The 18,921-nt window shown below is 39.2% G+C and overlaps 2 protein-coding genes across 3 annotated transcripts in view; both read right to left on the bottom strand.

Moving 5' to 3' along the window:
* Positions 1-2,427: 2,427 nt before the first annotated feature.
* On the bottom strand, positions 2,428-7,803 carry sh2d4bb (SH2 domain containing 4Bb). Its single transcript, XM_058406820.1, has 8 exons — positions 7,235-7,803; positions 6,446-6,605; positions 5,983-6,139; positions 4,542-4,680; positions 4,133-4,445; positions 3,868-3,995; positions 2,954-3,174; positions 2,428-2,691 (listed from the first exon to the last, which is right to left on the bottom strand). The coding sequence occupies exons 1-8, from the start codon at positions 7,533-7,535 to the stop codon at positions 2,599-2,601; spliced, it is 1,512 nt and encodes a 503-aa protein (XP_058262803.1). The 5' UTR covers positions 7,536-7,803; the 3' UTR covers positions 2,428-2,598.
* A 9,307-nt stretch (positions 7,804-17,110) lies between these two features.
* nrg3b (neuregulin 3b) overlaps positions 17,111-18,921 on the bottom strand; it is a 127,563-nt gene continuing 125,752 nt past the window's right edge. For both annotated transcript variants that reach the window (XM_058405435.1, XM_058405436.1), the window contains exon 9: positions 17,111-18,527. In XM_058405435.1, coding sequence (XP_058261418.1) covers positions 17,894-18,527 — 634 coding nt within the window. In that variant the 3' untranslated portion in view covers positions 17,111-17,893. The remainder of the gene's footprint in view (positions 18,528-18,921) is intronic.

Here is an 18,921-nt window from a genome sequence, read left to right as displayed (position 1 = left end):
GTTTGAGTCCCACAGTCCCAAGACATGCTACTAGGCTGATTGGAGTCTCTAAATTGCCCATTGTGTGTGTGTGTGTGCGCCCTGTGATGGGTTGGCACTCCGTCCAAGGTGTATCCTGCCTTGATGCCTGCTGATGCCTGAGGTAGGCACAGGCTCCCTGTTAGATTGGATAAGCAGTACAGACAATGAAATGAAATGAAAAATGTTCTTTGAATAATACAGGGATGGAGCAAGAACACATCCGGTAATGTTGCCTTGCATTTCCAGGATACAAGAATTGATCCTAAGCTCGAGTTACTGTCTGTGTTGGGTTATGCATGTTTTTCCTGTGTCTGTGTGGAAATCCACAAAACATGTCAGCTGCATGTGAGTGAGTGTGTGTATGTTTTAATGCTTTGAATCGCAGCAAACTATTCAGAGTATATTCCAGTTTTATGTCCATGTTCAGCGAATCCTCTCATCCCTGACCAGGTATGCAGCACTTACTGAGGATGAGGAAATGAATGGAAATAATCATAGAAATATTAAAGTTCACATTTTATTTGATAACTTGGCATAAAACACATAGCTTGCATTCAGATATTAATGTTTTGCCCATTGCTTTCATAGTTTGGTTCAGTAAGGCATAATTTCTGTTTACGGTTCATCTTTAAACCTGTCATGGTTTATGTTTGGCTCAGTCTTTTCAATGCTTCCAAGATATTACAGCCTGCTATAGAGGATTTGAGGTGGGTTTGTATTAGACTGTAGCTTAGCCTTAGTCCAGTAAAGAAGATTTTAGGTCGGTTTGTATTTGGGGGTTCTGTCCTGGCCTTTCAAAAACTCCATTTCATCGTTTCAAGCTGCTATGTAGTGGATTTGCTCAAGTGCTCAAGTGTCAGGAATGTTGTCCTATTGTGAGGTACATTTTCAGTTCAGCTTCAGCTTTTGACAGATTGCTTCATTCTTCTGAAGTATTCTCTGGTTCACTGTGGAATTTGCTTGACTCAACCTGAGAATAAAATGCCAAGCCAAGAAAAAAAAAGCTATCCTCAACCACAATGTTCCTACCCGTGTTTACAGTTCTGTCAGCTTAATGCAGTGAGGTTCTTGATCTACATCACGTTGATTTCTAGCAGTTTTGACCTTCTCTATTGACCTGATCTGTGCTCTTTCTTACAGCTGACTCATTCACTTTGTTGTTGCACAGGAGACACCTATATCTATTACTGTGGATGTCTTTTTTGAGGAAATGTTCCTCATAGATTATATCAGTATTTCCACTAACCTTTGTACTAGTTAATAAGTTTGACATTCTGCATTTGTACTCATTAAAGGATACTTGGGATTGTATGAATTTGTATGCTGTATTTTAGACAAGGTGTATCCATCAAATTGAGTAAAAGTAAAGCTTGGAATAAAGCCACTGCACAGTTTTTTTTCTGTCCTTTAGAGGATAAGGGTATCTAGGTCACAGATTAAGTTCAATCTGACCTAGAGCTTTATCTGTCTCTGAGGGCTACTGCCCCTCACAACAATACCCCAGTTCCGATCTCAGGTCACTGGATACTCTTATCTCTGTTTAGTCCTTCACCCTAGTGCGCAATAAAGGCATGATCAGCCTGGCACATTGAACAGGGCTCTTAGGACAAGTTGTTATTTAAGGTCTAATTAAGTCCAGTGTCTTTGCAAACACTTAGACTTCTTTAAAACACAAATATTTTTCTTGTATAAAAGATTTGCACATGGTGGAACAGAATAGGATGCAAGTTATATTAATAACAGCTAATTACCATATGCGCTTTATACATTATTCTGTATTGCATTAGATTTGTTTAAAAACCATTGCCAGATGCTTGCTTTCTGAATGTAGGGCATACTGATATACATTTACTTATCCATTCCCTTCACACCGCTTCCTAACACACACACACACACACACACACACACACAGGTCTTATCAATAACTGCTAGCTGTCAGAAATGTTCCTGCTATCCTGGTTTGACATGTGGAGATAAATTGAGACTGCACTTCCTCCTTTACACCATTCTTTCTTCAACCCTCTATCCTCCTTTCAGCTTGTCCTCACTGTTTGCTGAAATAGCTGCTTTTCATTGAACAATACAACAACTTAGCAAGGTCAGCGATGCACATCACCTGATTCTGTTTATTCCTGTGTTTTTTTTTGTGTGTGTGTTGTTGCTGTGTGTGTGGTTAGGAGGGCAGTGAGGCAGGAGGAGGCTGGTAGGCAGCTGATGTGGATGGTTAGGCAGTTGAAACTGGTCTGAATGGAGGAGGGAGGTTTTTTATATGGATTCAGGTTTTGGTTCAGTGATGTGAGAGTCTTTGAGGCACAGACCAGCACACACCCCTTTAATCCTGCTGAGCTTAATCAACACACGAGGTGACATTCTGTTTATTCCCTGTACAAGAAGTGACCAAGCAGATTAGAATAGAAATAAGTAGTTTTATTTTCTCTTGACAAAGGCATGAGGTGTGGTGATTGGCCACAAGGATGTGATCATGAGGGAAATCACTGTGCTTCTATGTGATGCAGTGCTTAACTATTTTGTCAAGGTTAAAGTCAGAGTATTACAAGATGAGAATGGAGGAAAGAGTCACTGAAAGAGTCCTCCATAATCTGGCGTGGAGCCTCTAAGCTTGCAAGAGTCCAGCAGCAGCTCTCCTCCAGATGTGGTTATCACCTCCTCCTGAGAAAACACACAACAGCAGCCAGACAAATGAGCAACAGCCCAGGTACAGACAACAGCATGCATACGTTTAGTAATGAAATCAATTCTCTCTGTCAGTAGCACAGATGGAAGGACAGTTGTGCTTACTGTGGTTGTGTTAGTCACACCCCTTGAGCTTTATGATCAGCACCCTGTGAGTGTTTCCCTGCCACTGTGCATGTGTAAGTTTGACAAACTATGTGTGTATGCGTCCCAAGACAAGAAGAAGCAAGAAGTTAACCTTATGGAAGTCGATGAGGTCAGCTAAAGTAGCATGGCGGTTTTGGTCCACCCCAAGGAAGCTGTAGTAATCACCCGAGGCATCGATGAGAAAGTGTTTGAAGCCAGAGGCTGTCCGGTAGGACAGAGTGTATCCCCAGATCCTTTCACTCACTCTGACTAGGAAACAGCCTTCAGAAGCATTCATTAGCAAGGACTCCGAATCTTGCCGAGAGATGATCCCTACAGGTGTGTGCAAAGAAAGTGTGAGAAGGTGTGAGCCGTAGGGTGAGATGGATAGATGACATAAGGAACGTGAAAGGAGAGTTAAAAAAGAGCAAGACACATTTAGATTGAAGAAAAGCCACCCAGAGCAGACATGAGTCAGAGCATGGCAGACAGGACAGAGACAGTGAGTGATAGGGAATGGGTTGTACGTGCTAGAGAGCACAGATGCTTTGGCACACTGTTGTTGTGCGACAGGCCTCACTCTCATGTTGCCATGGTGGAAGAACATCACTCTGACACTCATTAATCTTATCATTTCCCCAATCAACTAAAACGCAAGCTGTAAATTATTGAGCTTCACTTTTGCCACCTCTGTTTCTCTCCATCTCTGCTGTCTTGTTCTAACTCCGTGCACTGCACCTCCGCCTTGTCATCTGTTTCTTCTACCCCTTGCTCTCTCTATCATTCTCTTGCAGTCCAATCAATACTGCTCTCTCTGTCTAAAACCACTAATCTAGTCTCTTGTTACACCAAAGTGCCTGTTACCCAACTTAGCGACCTGGAAGCTTATTTTCTTCAGGGCTTGGGAAGATTTCTTTGCCGTTTTATCTACCATGAATCTCTTAATATAGTTTCTTAAAGAGAGCATGCAACGTTTCTTAAGGTTTATAGGCTAAAAGTGTCAGGCAATGTTGTTGTATTCTTTACCATAGAACCAAGGGGCAATGTTGTCGCTGCTCCTCTCATAGCCTGCTCTTCTGGGCTTTTGTTCCTCCTTAAACCACCGTATGATGGATTCACGAGACATTGGCCTAGGTGGCCGAATCCACACTGGGCTAGAGAAAGAAGATAAGATAGTAAGAAGATTATAAGATTTTTGTAATCTTATCATATGTATGTGTATGAAGTAAGTCAAAGTATTTGTACATTGGTGTTAATGATCAGTGTAGTAACATATAGGATTTAGAGGTACCCCTCTGTTATTGACTGTGTATGTGGGCTGCTGTATCTGCGGTTCTGTCTGCGGCGGCACTGGACAGGGGCAACTGCACTTCCAACAGCTGGTTGCGATTGGCTAGCATCAGATGGAGTAGTTGATGGCCGATCGATGACGTCACTGTGGCGGCGGTTCTGACTCGAGCCATTCAGATGCGTCTTCTGGAACAGTCCACTTAGACCAGCCACAAGGCCTTTCTCGATGGCGCGCAGGGACTGGCGTTTGTACTCATCTCTGGCGCGGCGAGCTTTAGACTTCATCTCCTCATCAGCCGCTTTGGAGCGGCGCACTGTGAAGCACACAGAGATTTGAATAGAAATCAGACGCTTTAATGGGACTGGCCCACTTGTACAATTTTTTTCTTCCACTCCACTTGCTTTCTCACATTGTTCCTGCCATTCCTTGTCATCCCTTTCGCTTCTCTTTTCTTCCTGCTTCAGAGAGATGAACAGTTCCTTCGCTCGCCTTTCCTCTGTTTGTCGGATTTCCTCCTCACCTCTCTGTCTCTCCTCCTGCTCACATTTCTTGGAGCCAAACATAAAATTAATTGATCATCCTCATCTCTAGGCAGTAGTCAGATAAAGTGCATTGCTGGATGAAAATTCCTCTGCTGCTGATCTCATTTTCTCATTTTCATTAACGGCTAAGCTACAATGATTAATTTGGAGGATTGTGTCATTAACGCTGACATTATCCTTTTAACTCTAAGCATCAAAGATCAGACCTACAAATGTTGGCCTTGTCTTGCAGAGATCGCTATCGTCATTGTGCGAGATTGCCAGGTTTTAAATAATTCAACATGGCCCCAAAATACATAGTAATTAGGTATAATTGAACCCAATCACCTTTGCTAGTTAGTAATAAAAGGCTTGAGTGAAGTAGAAAGGATTCTGACACTACTTCATCTTCGTGGCAGTGTGTCGAATTAAACTAATAGGATTGGAGAAGGAAGTCATGCTCCACCTGACTTTATTTTGGTCACTCTTGTGTAATCTGTTTAAGTGGGGAAGACCATATTTGATTTTGCATTAGCATAGACCCACCTTGAACTCCATTAAAACACACACAAATAGAGTCCTCCTCTAGATCTCCAGTCCCGTATTTGTCATTACGGTTTAATGCTCCTTACATCCGTAATCACCACTAACTGCTTCTATAAGTTGTACCCTTATTATCTTGTATTTATTAATGGTTATGCAATTGAGGTTTCCCCTGGTTTTAAATTAAATATGCTGTTCTTATCTTGTGGGAACTGCTCACAAGTTTGAGTGATCTGCATCGATGTAACATTATTTGCTTTACGATGTACTATTTTATTTGCTATACATAAAGATCACATGACCTGACCATTACTGTCCTGGCCATTTATCTTGTGTATTTTTTTTTTTACTTTCACATTTCTGGCACCACTGTCAATAGAGTCAGCATACACGCAGACAACCTTACCAAAGGCCAGCGTCTAGACAGTTGCATAGTATAAATAGAACATGACAAATTATACTAGGAGCAAAGGAGCAAAGGTTGTAGGCTTCAATTCCACAGGTTGTCTGAATTTCCATCGCTTAAGCTCTGGAATTTTTTTTTTAACTTTTAAGTGGATTAGAAGCCTTCAGTGTGGCTGAGAGAAAGCCTTCAGGGAAACAAACAAACAAGCAAACACACACACACACACACATATATATATATATATATGGCACTAATAAAACAATGTTTCTACTTGTCAGCCCAGGTTAAGTCAAGCATATAGCATGCATTTATTACGCTGATGTTTATTTTTGTCACTCCGTTGAAGTGATAAAAACTACATATGTTTTGACAATACCAACCTTCAGCTCCTCTCGAATACGATCCTCTTCCTCCTCCTCTTGCTTGGCTGCCTTTCTGTCATCTGTCTCCTCCCTCCATTTCCCTGCGACAAACCGAGCCTTCTCCTTTGCCATGGCATCCCGAAACTTCTTTTCAATCTCTGCTTCCTTCATACGCCTCAGAAAATTCAACAGGGAATGACTGACACACTGCTCATCATCTCGCTTTCAGTTAATCTCTCTCACTCACTCTTCCTTCTCATTTTTAGGTGACTCACATCTGTCAGTCTTCACACTTTCCTCCAATCCCCTTGTTGCCTGCTCACCAATTTTCATATCTCTCACTCAATCCCTTTTCTTTGCCCTCCTTCTATTTCTAGCTATATCACCATAATATCATCTTTCTTTTATTCTTCATTTCATGCTCTTCCTATCTTCCCTCCCTCCCTACAGTCCTTGCATTCATGTTTTTAGACTCTCTCACCAGAGCTCCAGTGCCTCTCGTTGGGCCTGTTTCCTGGCCCTTTCCTCCATCAGCTCTTCTACTATGTCAGTGTAGGGTTTGTCTCCCTGGGCCTCCCCCATGACCCAGACCCACACCTCACCATCAGAGCCCAGCAGCCACTGAATGCCTCTACGGTCACCTGGCCAAAGAAAACACACACAGACACAGACACTGAGAAGAACTGGCAGAGTTTCCCTGTATAATGAAATCTCTTATATGATAAAGACACAGGAATACACTCTACAGCAAGAATGTGATAACCTGAGATACAAGCATGTTATAACAAAAACATAAGACAGCACAGAGTAATCTGGTAATGGCGTATATTGTCAGAGATGATACAAAATAAAACTTCTATTAATTTACTATTGTTATAATAAACAGAACATCCCATCAGTTACTAAAGCCATCATGGCCTCAATATGTAACTGATTGCAATTTACAATGAAATGTTCTGATGAATGTTTTGGGAAGGTAAAAATTCATAGCTCTTTTTCTCAAATAAATCACTCAACCAAAACAAATCAGGTTCATTAAAGCCTTCCTTGTACTATATGCAATAATATTGTTAATGGTATCTCAAATGTTGTAATCTGTCTATCTATCCTCCCTTTTTACTAAAAACTGCAACTACTTTTTCAAGCCAACCTGAAAGTTTATTGTGACAAACTTTAGTTTTAATACGACATGTCTATGATAAAATATAACATGTAATGTCCTTTGACATTAGAGACTGTACTATACAGGTTGCCTGATCAGTGGACTTACTTCTCTTGCGGACTTTTGGACAGGGGTCTCTGCTCTCTCTCTCGTTCCAGCGGCGCACCTGCTCCTCACGGATCTTATAGAAGAGAATCTGCTTCTGTTCCTCATTTAGCTCATGTAGCAGATCTGGCTCGATGTACATATCTTGAAGAATTTGCTGCATCATCTTGACGGCTGTGTAGCGATCACGCTTGTAATCCTTTTCCTTGTGGTTCAAGTCTTGATTGAAGAAGGCTTCCCCAGGGGGAGGAAGACTATAGGCTTTAAATGGCAAGGAAGGCCCAGAGTGTGCTCTGTTTAACATAGGGAAGAAATATTTCACATAAAAGCCACATGCTTACCAGCAGCCCTGCCACACCTTACGTCTAGAACTTTCTCTGGCCACGTTTTATTTCCCATACACTCTTTTCCACAATTGTCCTCTTTTTCTTCCTCTAGTGTCTTGCAGCCTCTTTTTTCTGCCACTTGCTCACTTTCTCCTGGTTTTGCTTCATTGCGTAGCTTCCCTAAGGGTTTTAATTTCACCCCTCTACCTGCTTCTCTCTCTCTCTCTCTCTCTCTCTCTCACACACACACACACACACACACACACATAATCACTCTCTTTCTGTCTCCTGCAGTGACCCTACAGACAGGTGTCCCTGACACCAGAGTCTGTATCTGACAGTCCTAACTAAGACATTCTCCCAAAATGTGTATATATACATCTGTTTGCTGTCACCATGTTGTGGGATTCCTGTCTGATGTAAAAATGTTGTCATTTTGGTTGTATAATAATACAATAGAGAGAGAGAGAAAGAGAGAGAGAGAGAGAGAGTTAGTTCATGCATATGTTTGTGCGTTATCTGACCTGTCCCTTTCTCCCCTCCTTTCCATAGTGCAACTTTATCTGTGCTTCTCATGTTGCTCTAGCACTGTAGCAGATGGTGTTAGCTCTCCTCCCCCTTGCTCTGCTCTCCAGGTAGCCCTTGAGCTTCGAGAACATCAGTCCCTCACGTCTCATTACGGCTTAATGCTCCCTATACCCCTAATCGCCACTAACTGCTTTCTAATTGTTGTCTTTATTGTTTTGTATTTATTAATGGCTATGTAATTGATATATTGCATGGTTTTGACTTAAGCCTGCTCATTCTTGTGTTGTGACATCTTTTCTGTCCGATTATAACTACCTTCAGTCTGCAGTGGAAAGCTCATTTTATCTGCTGTGCATAGAGACCCCATGACCTGCCATTTACCGTTCTGTCCATTTGTCTTGTGCTACCTTACTTTTACATCTCTCACACTTACTATCCAAGGAGCCAACACACACACACACACAATTGCACATGCACACACACACACAAACAACCTTATTAGAAGCCATGGTCTAGACAGTTGCATATTATAAATAGAGCAAGACAAATTACACTAGCAACCATCTTTATAAGCTGTTGTCTCTTTGTTCTTTTTTTTTACTATTATTATTTCTATTCTGTTCTAACTGTAACTGTTCCCCAATGTACAAGAAGCTCTGGAAATGTAGGCAAACATGTTTAAAATTAGAATGGGAGAAAACCTCAAAAGCTCAATATGATAAGATATAAATCTAGCACTAAAAGAAATAATATTTTCGCGTTTTAATCCAAGCATACAAGTAAATCAATTACACTGACCTTTTTAATGTTTTATTTTTCTACCCTCAACAATGCTGTTGGAGAGGTGGATTTTTTTTGTTGGCTAATTTACATAATTCATAATGCCAACTCCAAAATAAACACCAATTATCCCACTGATGTAATAATCATGTCTAACAGTGAGACTCATTATCAAATGTAATTAATCAAAAACAAAAGCCTGTCAAGCCTTTCAAAGACTACATTGTTAACAATAACAGGGTTAATTCATGGTAGGTGAATTTAAATAGAGATCAAGACTAAATAATTCATTTGGTCTCTCCCTCTGCGCAGCACTATCTATATTTTGCATTTGCAAAAGTTTAGAAATCTCTTAACAGCCTGATTATACTTATGCATCTATTACCTGCTTTTTTCCATTAGAACAAATCTCTCAGGTCTCTGGTTACACATAAAATTAGGCCATTTAATAATTCAGTAAAAAATATAGATTTGGATACTGCAAGTAGGCAAACAGTAAAAAATATCATCTGAAGACTCTCAACAACGTCAAAGGGGATTGCCATTAACCAGTCTAGCCACTAATGTCTGTATAGCAAAAGTTTATGATTTTTGATGTGTAAATGTTTTAGTATTACTGTTAAGGCTAGTATTAATAATGACTATTCTTTTCACCATCAAATAAACTACTTATATTCTTCCAACCATGGTATATTCCAACCATATTATTCCAGTACTTGATCCCATTGTCTTCTTACTTTATAGATCTTAATAGATAGTAAAATTTCAAATGCTATAATATTGATAAATGCTGATTTAAGTCATGGTGATTGGTCCATTTTCAGAGCCAGGATTCAAGCCAAGTTTAAGAGTGTGAGCACTGAACGCATTAATCCTTAATCCTAACTACATGAAGTAATCTTTGTGTAATCTTCATCTTGTATTTATTCATTCATTTATTTATAATAGTTGAGTTGAATTTAGAAGTGAGAATGTAAATGGCACATGATTATACAGTCAGGGGTTCCGCTCAGCTACACATTTGTTACACCTAACTTAAAAATTTGATGCATTTAGTAATGACTTTTCCATCACCTTGTTTCCAAAACTATCAGCAAAGCTGTGCCAAAACTCGTGTGGATTTCACATCTGTTTCTTCAGATCTCCTTACCACCACTAGGAACTGCTGTTGAATCACAGCTAATCTTGATTAAGGTCATCACAAACAATTTTGACCACTAGGGGCTGCTCATCTGCTCATAGTGCTGTCATCTGTAGGTGAAGAGGAAGGTTGTTGTTGTTTTTTTTTGCCTTGTGCCTTTTCTCAGCACATAATCGTGGCTTCCAAGATTGGCAGAGCCTGCCCGTGGCTCTATGGTCTTGGCTCTGTAGACCTCCCTGTGAGCAAATGGTAGTTGTGGTAGCCTAGTGATTAAAGACTTGCACATGTGATCTTATGGGGGGTGAGCCTGAAGCCAGAGGGGTACCAGAGCCACCGTCCTTTTGCCCTTAACCTTCGAAATTCTTCAAGGGTGACCAAGTGTCAGATTATATACTTTCTTCCATTTAAAGGATGGGCTTTGGGATATCTGAAGAGAAAATATCATATGGAATATATTTTTTTTCATAAAGGAAAGGTCATGATAGGAGTTGGATGTAGACAGATAGCTTTATATGATGTATGAAATCAGACACTTGGAAGGCAAAGAGTTGACAGATGTCAGGTGGACGTTTTTATATGTATCGCATTCACGCCTAACAGTTAGCTTAATGTGTCTGAATCTATGTTTTATTCCACTTTACATTCCTCAAATTCACTTTCTGACAGTTGTTGAAAGTACATAAAAACAACCTACCATCTGTTTTCTGCATTTTAAGTGAATTACAGAATGTTTAATGTCTCCACAGAGCCCTGCTTTTCTTCTCTTCTCAGCATGTCAGAGGACATCGTTTTACCTCTCCTCACTATAGCTGGTGGTGACACCTCCCCTGCTGCCTGTTAGCCAAGCTAGCTGAGTCTCTACACACAGGTATGTAGTGTAAGGAGGAGAGGGCCAAGTATACAACTTTGAGGGACCCCAGTGATAGGATATTTTGTGAATTGTATTATTTCCATTCCTTTACCGTGAACCACTGAACTTTTACAGAGATTACTTGATGTATGCTAATAACAGTAACCTGCTACAGAATACAGAATACTGCGTGACATTAGCCACAAGTGAAAGCCAAGAATGGGCAATTAACAAATCCTCCAATAAAAGTTCACTTATTAAGTGTTGATTCCATTAATCAGAGCAAAAGCCTTCTTCACACTTCCAGACCTTAAAACTCTAGGGCAATGAGTGATTAATAATTCAGACTTTCAATCATCATTAATCCTATTGCCTACTCACCTGCTCACTTTATTGACATTTTTGCATACAATATTGGAAACAGCTCATTTCCGATTGTTTATCTAAGAATTAAATTAATAAAAGACAGGATTAAATCTCACACGACTCTTCTGTTAGCACAGAAATACAGGATGAATGCTAATATGAGAACATCGTTTTAAATCAATGTTGTAAAGAATGAAAACTAGTATCTGACTGTCTGTTTTAATCTATTTGGGGATGATAAAATATCGTGGCCAAATCATTGTTTCATCTTAATGTATATATGATGACTGTTCTTGTGTAAGTGATGCGCTTATGTGCTGTTAATCTGTATTTTGCGCTGTTTTGTATTTCTGCTTTTAACACAGATGCTACCCCTGTGTATTTCTTTCTCAAATTCTCAGAAGAGAATGAAAGAAAGCAACCATTTCCTGTGGTAGATTCACCATGTTCTTCTGCTAATTGAAGCAGATATGATGTCTGATTCGTTTAAACACCACTCTCTGCACCACTCTGTAACCTCAGCACGGCTGTCGGTCTGGGCCAGGATGTTTTGTTGTTTTTTGTGTTGAGGTTAATTAGTATAATTAGGCAGGATGACTGTGTGGGCTACAGAGAGAGAGAAAGAGAGAGAAACGTGCATCTGATTGAAGTACAAAAGGATGAGCCGTCAGTACTGGTATGCTGCCAGACAGATACCCTGCCATCAGGTATGCTGCCATCAGATGGGCGATTTTGGGGCACCAGCAGGGTCATTCTCTCACACTACATTGGGAGTAATTTGTGCCCTTGCTGTTGGTGCAGGTGGCCGTCTTATGGCTGTGCAGCCTGCAGGGAAGCACTTGAATATGAAAGCACTCACAGTCACTTTTAATATGTGACTTTATAAGAGCCGCAAAATCACAACAACATGAAATGATTCTGTACCAATTTTCTGCTTTTTTTTCCTTTAGCAGGCACAGGGATTACCAAAGAAGGAATCAAAACATAGACATATATGTTGAATGCAGGCAAATCTATATTCAAGAAACCGAAAGACTGGCTATGGGAACTAAAATACAGGGGACAATAAACTAGGGATTTCAGAAAAACTAGGAAAAACTACAAAATGGCAGAGAAGGACAAAGGTCCAGGAAGCAATGCCTAAGTAAGAGTGTGGAAAATCAGTAAGTTCAGAACTAAGTAGCATATTGACGGCCACATGGGCTATAACTTGGGTAGATATGACAGATATTCATGACATTAAATGTGTTTCATTTAGAGTTCTTAGAGCTAGAATTCATACATCCAATTAGCACTACCATGAACTGGCCAGAAATAACCAAAAAATGGTTGCTTGAGTTTTGGCTGTGTGAGTGGTGTTCTTATAGCAGTCTCTCTGTGAATTGGACATCTAAGTCTAGTTGGATATTTCCAGCATGCTAAATCTGGCCCAAGCTGGTCTGACAATACAGGCTTGTCAGGATGACTCAAAACACTGTGCTTTAATGCATTTTAAACCTTTTCCAACTTTTTTTCCCCAGTAAAATCTTATATTACACATCAGAGAAAAAAGAACATAGTATTTTTCTTAACTGGGGCATTAGAACTAGTGATAAGAAGTACATCTGTTTTATAGATCTTAACTTGGGAAAGGAAATCCAGCGCAGTGTAATCTGACAGGCCGTAAATAGCTGCTAATTCATTGCACATTTATTATGCTAGAATTGCTAGGAAATGGGAGAAAGATAAAAATATGTATAAAATATGATAATTGTTATATCACTCTTACAACTCTACAACCTCTATAATGCACCTGGCTTAGTAGAGACATATATAGAATTAAAATTTACATTTTATGTCCGGACATCTGTTTTGGGACAATGTCCATTGTTAAAAGTTAGATCGAATTGAACGTATTTGCTATTCTACTCCAGGAAGGGAGAACGTCTCATTTTTTCAAATTGTTTTTGAGTATATGGCTGGTGTGTAATAATTCTCAGCATTGAAGCATTAGTCTGGATGGAAGCCTTTTTTTCAGAATATGAGGTTAATAAGGGTGATATTGGATTACCTGTCCATCCATTATGTAGGTTCTTTGTGCAACCTTTTAAACTTATATGTACTTTCAGTGTAAAATGAGTCCATAAATACATTATTCATTCCACTGCTATGGCTGATAAAGTAATATACTGAATGGAGATAATGTAAGGATATTTCAGCCAGGTGTCAAACCGTGTGTAGTTTCAAACAAAACATGACAAATTCTTTTACATCGCAGATCTGCTTTCATATATAACTTAATCTGAGTAGACGTACGTAGACGAAATGTAACACTGGCCTCAGTACTTGCTGATGTTAAACCCAGAGGATAACAGATCTTTTCTGTTTATGACCTAGTGACCGCACAGTGTTAAATCCATATTGAAAAATACTTCATTTTACTAAATTATTGATTGGCTACCAACCCCATCCACCCCCCCTAACTAACTTGTTATTTCTTCTTCTTCTTAAAATTATTATTATGTCTGTATAATGTTTTGATGCAAACAGTTAGAGGGGTGATTAAAATTTCGGCTCATGTGCTATTTTGAATCAGATTTTATGTGCTTTGATATTGTGTTTTAAAAGGCCATGATTCAGATTGTATTAAATTCAAGCTATTCTTGTGAATTATTTAGACTTTATCCTTGATTTTGATCCTTAGAAGAGAAATGAGTTTGTTATATTCAGTAATGATTACATAGTTTATTCAGGGTTATTTGATAAGCATAGTTCAAATTAGATTGATTGATTATTATATGAAAGATAATTAATGTATAATGTTTCCCTCTTTGAAATTGTGAGGTAAATTGCAGCACACAGCTTTCAGCCCTTCACAAAACCTTTTTTGCAAGAAGCTATAACATTGTAAATAATATATTTATTTCTTTACAAATTTCTTTGAAAATCTCACTGAGAGGTAGTTCATATTTAATGAATGCAGGGTGCTACACCTACCTACCTCAGCTTTGCTGTAGTGTTTCTGCATGTAACATTTTTCTAATTATGTTCATAATAATAATCACATTGCTATTATCGATTTTTATTACTCTACATGAGCTAATAGAGGAATTAAAAAAGACAAGTAAGGCTATGTAAGGCACCATACCATATTCGTAGACACACTTTTGTTATTAAACGGTAATGGGTTTCCAAACATTTTTTTTTTCATTTCTAAATTACATTTGCTATAAATTACATGTGCCACAAGCTATGAGAGGTTTAAAATATCAGTTTAAAGCTAATGCATTATAGCCTGCTTAGTTGGATTCCCTGGTTTCTTCCCACTGTCCAAAAACAGTAGATAGCTCGACTGGCTGCTCTAAATTGCCTCTAGGTATGAATGTGTGTGCATGGTGGCCTGCAATTGACTGGTATCCCATCTGTGGTAAATTCTCTTACAGTGCACCCAGTGTGACTGAAGATGAATGAACAAGTCAATATATAGTCAGTGTATATTTGTGAATGTATGACTTTCTAACAAGTCAGTTGATACAGATCTGTTAGAATGTTTAAAAACTTCTGTTGTGTTCTCTAGAATAACTATTTAACTGAAATTGTACGTATTGTGCAATATTTTACCTGACTCTCTAACATGGCAGTGGCTCATGATTATAGATTTTTTGTGAGGCAGGATGACACTGATAACAACAAAGGCTCAAACATAATTAAATTGAGATGCTGACAATTGACTTATGCTTATTTACTACCGCCTAATAACCTTGTAATAGGTAGTTGAGAGTTGACAACATAGTCATCCAGTATATAGCCTACTGGTTTTTGAGCAGTTTTAGACATAATTATGTTTAATATTATTACAAACAATGAATGACTGGTTTCAGCATTTTGGATGGATGGAAATGACTCCATAAACATGCTTTCCATTTCCCAATCTTTGAAATGAAATTTTTATAACTAGCCTGTCAGTAACAGTTTCTGCTCCTCATACACTGAAAAACGAGTCCCTGCCCCAGTGGACTTCTATTAGTGCTTGTTGCAGTTACCCTTTATAACCACTAGATAATAACTGGGAGATTAATAACTTCATTTAATACATTTATTAAAGCCAAGTGGGGTAGCTCCCTGCAACTGTTTAGCAAATCAACAGAACATAATAGCTGCCATAAAGTGACAAATCGTTGCTGACTTAAAAGTGGTCACTGGTATTTAAACTACTATTCAATTTATAATTAAAGAAAAAGACTTAAATTAATTTAGAAGACTTTTTGAGGATTAACATTTGTTAAATGACTGATATAAATGGTGCCTCTAAGCCGCCACTGCTCAAGGGGTTAAGCTGCATCTTAAACCTGGTAGAATTCCTTTATATGCAGCAAGCCCCATCGCCTGTCACACTTTGCACCAGTCCGTCTCACTCAAGTGGAACTTCAAGCCTATATGAAATTCCAGCCTGCACCAGCATTGACAGGCTCTGCGGTGAGGAGATGTGGGGGTCAGCCAGTTAATTCAGTATATTAAACATGCAGCACCATTTCACTAAGACACTGCTGCTCATTTCATGTGACAGATACAGTACATCTTACTTCCTCCTCCTGCCCTTATTGTGTCTACTCTCTCACAGTGCCAGTGCTGCACTGTGCTCATTTCTGACCAGTCTCTGTGGCTTGGCCCTTTCCATTCCTCAAACTGTTAGCAGTCTCCCTGAGGAATCAGCTTGCCTACGTCAATAGATATAGATATGATGGATGGATCAAATTTAGCAAGTCAACAGCACAATGTAGTCACAATAATCTTAGCATCATCCAGCTAATAGTCTTTAGACAAAAGCTTTACACAATTTAAGAAGCAAATAATAGCTACTATTGGTAGAGATAGAAAAAATCCAATCCTATGTATCATTAATCCTAAGGTCTGTGTCGTAAAGCTGCTGTAACTTCATACCTGAGTCCACGGGTTATTACTATCATAACAAGCTGAGACAAGTAATTATCTTTCTCTGAATTAATTCCCTAATTGAAAAGTCACAACGAATAATTACATTAGGCTATACATGTGTATGCATTTTTACACATGTTTTTTAAACACTCCACATATTGATATGCTTCACTTGTGGACTTTTTAGATGCAGTGCATATGTTTCTTTCTTTCTTTCTTTCTTTCTTTCTTTCTTTCTTTCTTTCTTTCTTTCTTTCTTTCTTTTTTTTTACACATGATGTATTTATTGTTCACATTCAGGGCATGTGTTTCACATGTGATCATATAGTTTTATATTATTTCATTGATGTCACATGGATTTTATTTTCAGGACGTAACAAGGTGAAATGCACCTTCACATCGGATGATCACATATTACTCGAGTCATCGAGTGAAAAAATCTCATGGAAGTGTATGTGATTTTTCTATAATGGTTGACTATTACATTGATTCCTGCTCAAACCACACAAAGAGGAAATCACATGTTGTTCTTACTGAACGATGCCAGGCACAGAGCCATTACTTCGTTTGTATTTTGGTTGTAACAGTTTTAATATTCACGCTCGAGCCGGATCATTCTTCTAGCTTTTAGGGGAAAAAATTTTTCTTTCATGTTAGACCTTTCGGTGGAAGGCTATACATGAGCAGAGACATCAATGGCACCAGTGTTTAATATTTTTGCTGATTAATTCCACTGAAAAACATTCTCACCTGAAGAAAAATAGGCTAGTTAAGAACTTCTTGCTCCCTTTTTTGCAGTTTGAAAATAGCTGATGCAAAATAATGAGTCTAGATTTAATTAGGGGAAGCTACTTTTGTGGATGATAAACAAGTAAATGATTAAATCTGCTGACAGTCTGCTCTAGTGGATGCAGAGCAGCTCAAACTTGTGAGGACTATCTGACTCCATGGGTCCTTGTTGCCATGGAGACAGTGCTGGTGACTGACTATCTTCCTATTGGCACGTTTTGTAGATTTGTGCCAGTGATAGCTGCAGATATCTGTCTGCCATACATAGAGTGGGTGGCAGGAAATAGAGCATTGATCACTGTGTAATACCCGCCAGTGTGTGGAGACACTCTCTGATCAAATCACAAGGTGACATAGAGATTTTATTCATAAAGCACCAAACTCACGTCTTCACGTCCTCAAGCAAAAACAGAGAAAAGACAAACTTGAATTGGGTTATGTCTTAGAATGGCAGAGCTGGAAATGAAAAGCTTCCTGTTCATCATATTCTGCATCTTTATTTTTGTCCTCTTGTATGTCATATATATTCCATATATGACATACATATAGTTATGACATCTATTATATTTTCTTTTCTTTTTTTTTCTTTTTTTTTTTTTACAATAGAGAAACAACATAGAGATGACACACTATTTGGTTTCTAAGTAGAAGCATTTTGTTAAATAGTGGCATATAAATCTTTTTTTTCTTCTTCAATGCCTCTTTAAATCAACATCCCAACGACAGTCATTATATCATTTCATAATTTATTCACATTGTATTCTCAGGTATCCAGTGTTCTGAATTCTGTCACAGCAAGTTCTTCCTGTAGTCCACAATGCAGTTACAGAGTTTAGAGTGTAAGTCTCGTGTCAGTAAAAGGGAGGTGAGGGCGAAGGAATAGACCTTCATGGATTTTAGTGTTTCACTGTTTCCAAATCCACTGTTTTTGTGTTAGTTTAATTCGCCAGTCCTATGAAGTTATCCAATCAGCTCTTAGAGGCTGTGAAACTGGACAGACCCTTAAGCTCAGTGGAAAGGTAGCAGTCTCTTTCTCTCCTTTTAGGTGTATTGTGTAAAGCAGCCCCCGGCTCCTCTTTTTCCTCGTGAGTGGACTGGACATGCTGATTCTCTACTCTTCCAGTGGATTTGAACGAGTTGGTGGATTGGTGCACGCGCTCCTTCCCTGATCCCAGTACAGTTATAGAGATGACAGTCTTTGCCATAGTGGACTCTGTACGTGGTCCCGAAGCTGTCGTGTAAGTGACAAGGCTTTTGTGTTTGCTTTGATTCTCCAATGCATGTGATCCCTGGCTGCAATTTGACAGTGACCCTATTTCAGTCTCTGGATTGATAGGTTGGCTAGCAGAAGCTCCATCCTTATAATGCAACACCGTGGTGCTCCGATCCTCTGCTCTGTCCTCCAGGTTGGATGCTTGAACAGAGGGGATGATGGGAACAGAGCAGGCACGGTGAGATGGAGGAGGAAATGCTGTTCCCTGATCCAGACGAGTGCAAGGAACATCAGCCAGGGTCAACCTTTCTCTGGAATGGGCGAAAGCTTCAGTCTGCATATTCAGAAATGAGCGGCTGTACTGATTACCTTCAGTTTGGGAGTTACACCTAGAGAGAGAAAATAGAGTGTGGATTAGCCCTTCTATGAAGTATTTTTCCCCCCATTTTCTTGACTCTTTTTCACTTATCCCATTGGAGAAACCACTCAGACTCTGAGAACATGGTGTGCATAATTTATTCTCAAATTATCTTCCCAGTAGGACATTGACTTTGAGGTAGTGGTAATGTAAAATCTCTGTGTAATTGTTCATAATCCACAAGTCAGGCTACCTTCCTTTGACAGCATTAACATTAACTCTGGACTTTTTCCCACTTGTGAAAGCCTTATCTGCAATTTAAGTCGTTCATATCAAAGCTTTGGCCTCTGTCACCTGGGCCTGTGAACTGATGAATACCCATTTGGACTACTCCATTTGGAGGATGGCTATTCAATTTACATGCT

Source organism: Hemibagrus wyckioides, linkage group LG13, assembly GCF_019097595.1.
Source record: "Hemibagrus wyckioides isolate EC202008001 linkage group LG13, SWU_Hwy_1.0, whole genome shotgun sequence".
Lineage (NCBI taxonomy): Eukaryota > Metazoa > Chordata > Actinopteri > Siluriformes > Bagridae > Hemibagrus > Hemibagrus wyckioides.
This window is presented reverse-complemented; position numbering and strand designations above follow the sequence as displayed.

Bases quoted from the DNA above. Each gene is read 5' to 3' on its own strand.
- sh2d4bb (XM_058406820.1), bottom strand. From the start codon at position 7,535: ATGTTAAACAGAGCACACTCTGGGCCTTCCTTGCCATTTAAAGCCTAT. The intron at 6,606-7,234 runs GTAAGTCCACTG...TTCTTTGGCCAG, and splicing joins TCCAAAAGTCCGCAAGAGAA to GTGACCGTAGAGGCATTCAG. The intron at 3,175-3,867 runs GTAAAGAATACA...ACACACCTGTAG, and splicing joins CATTGCCCCTTGGTTCTATG to GGATCATCTCTCGGCAAGAT.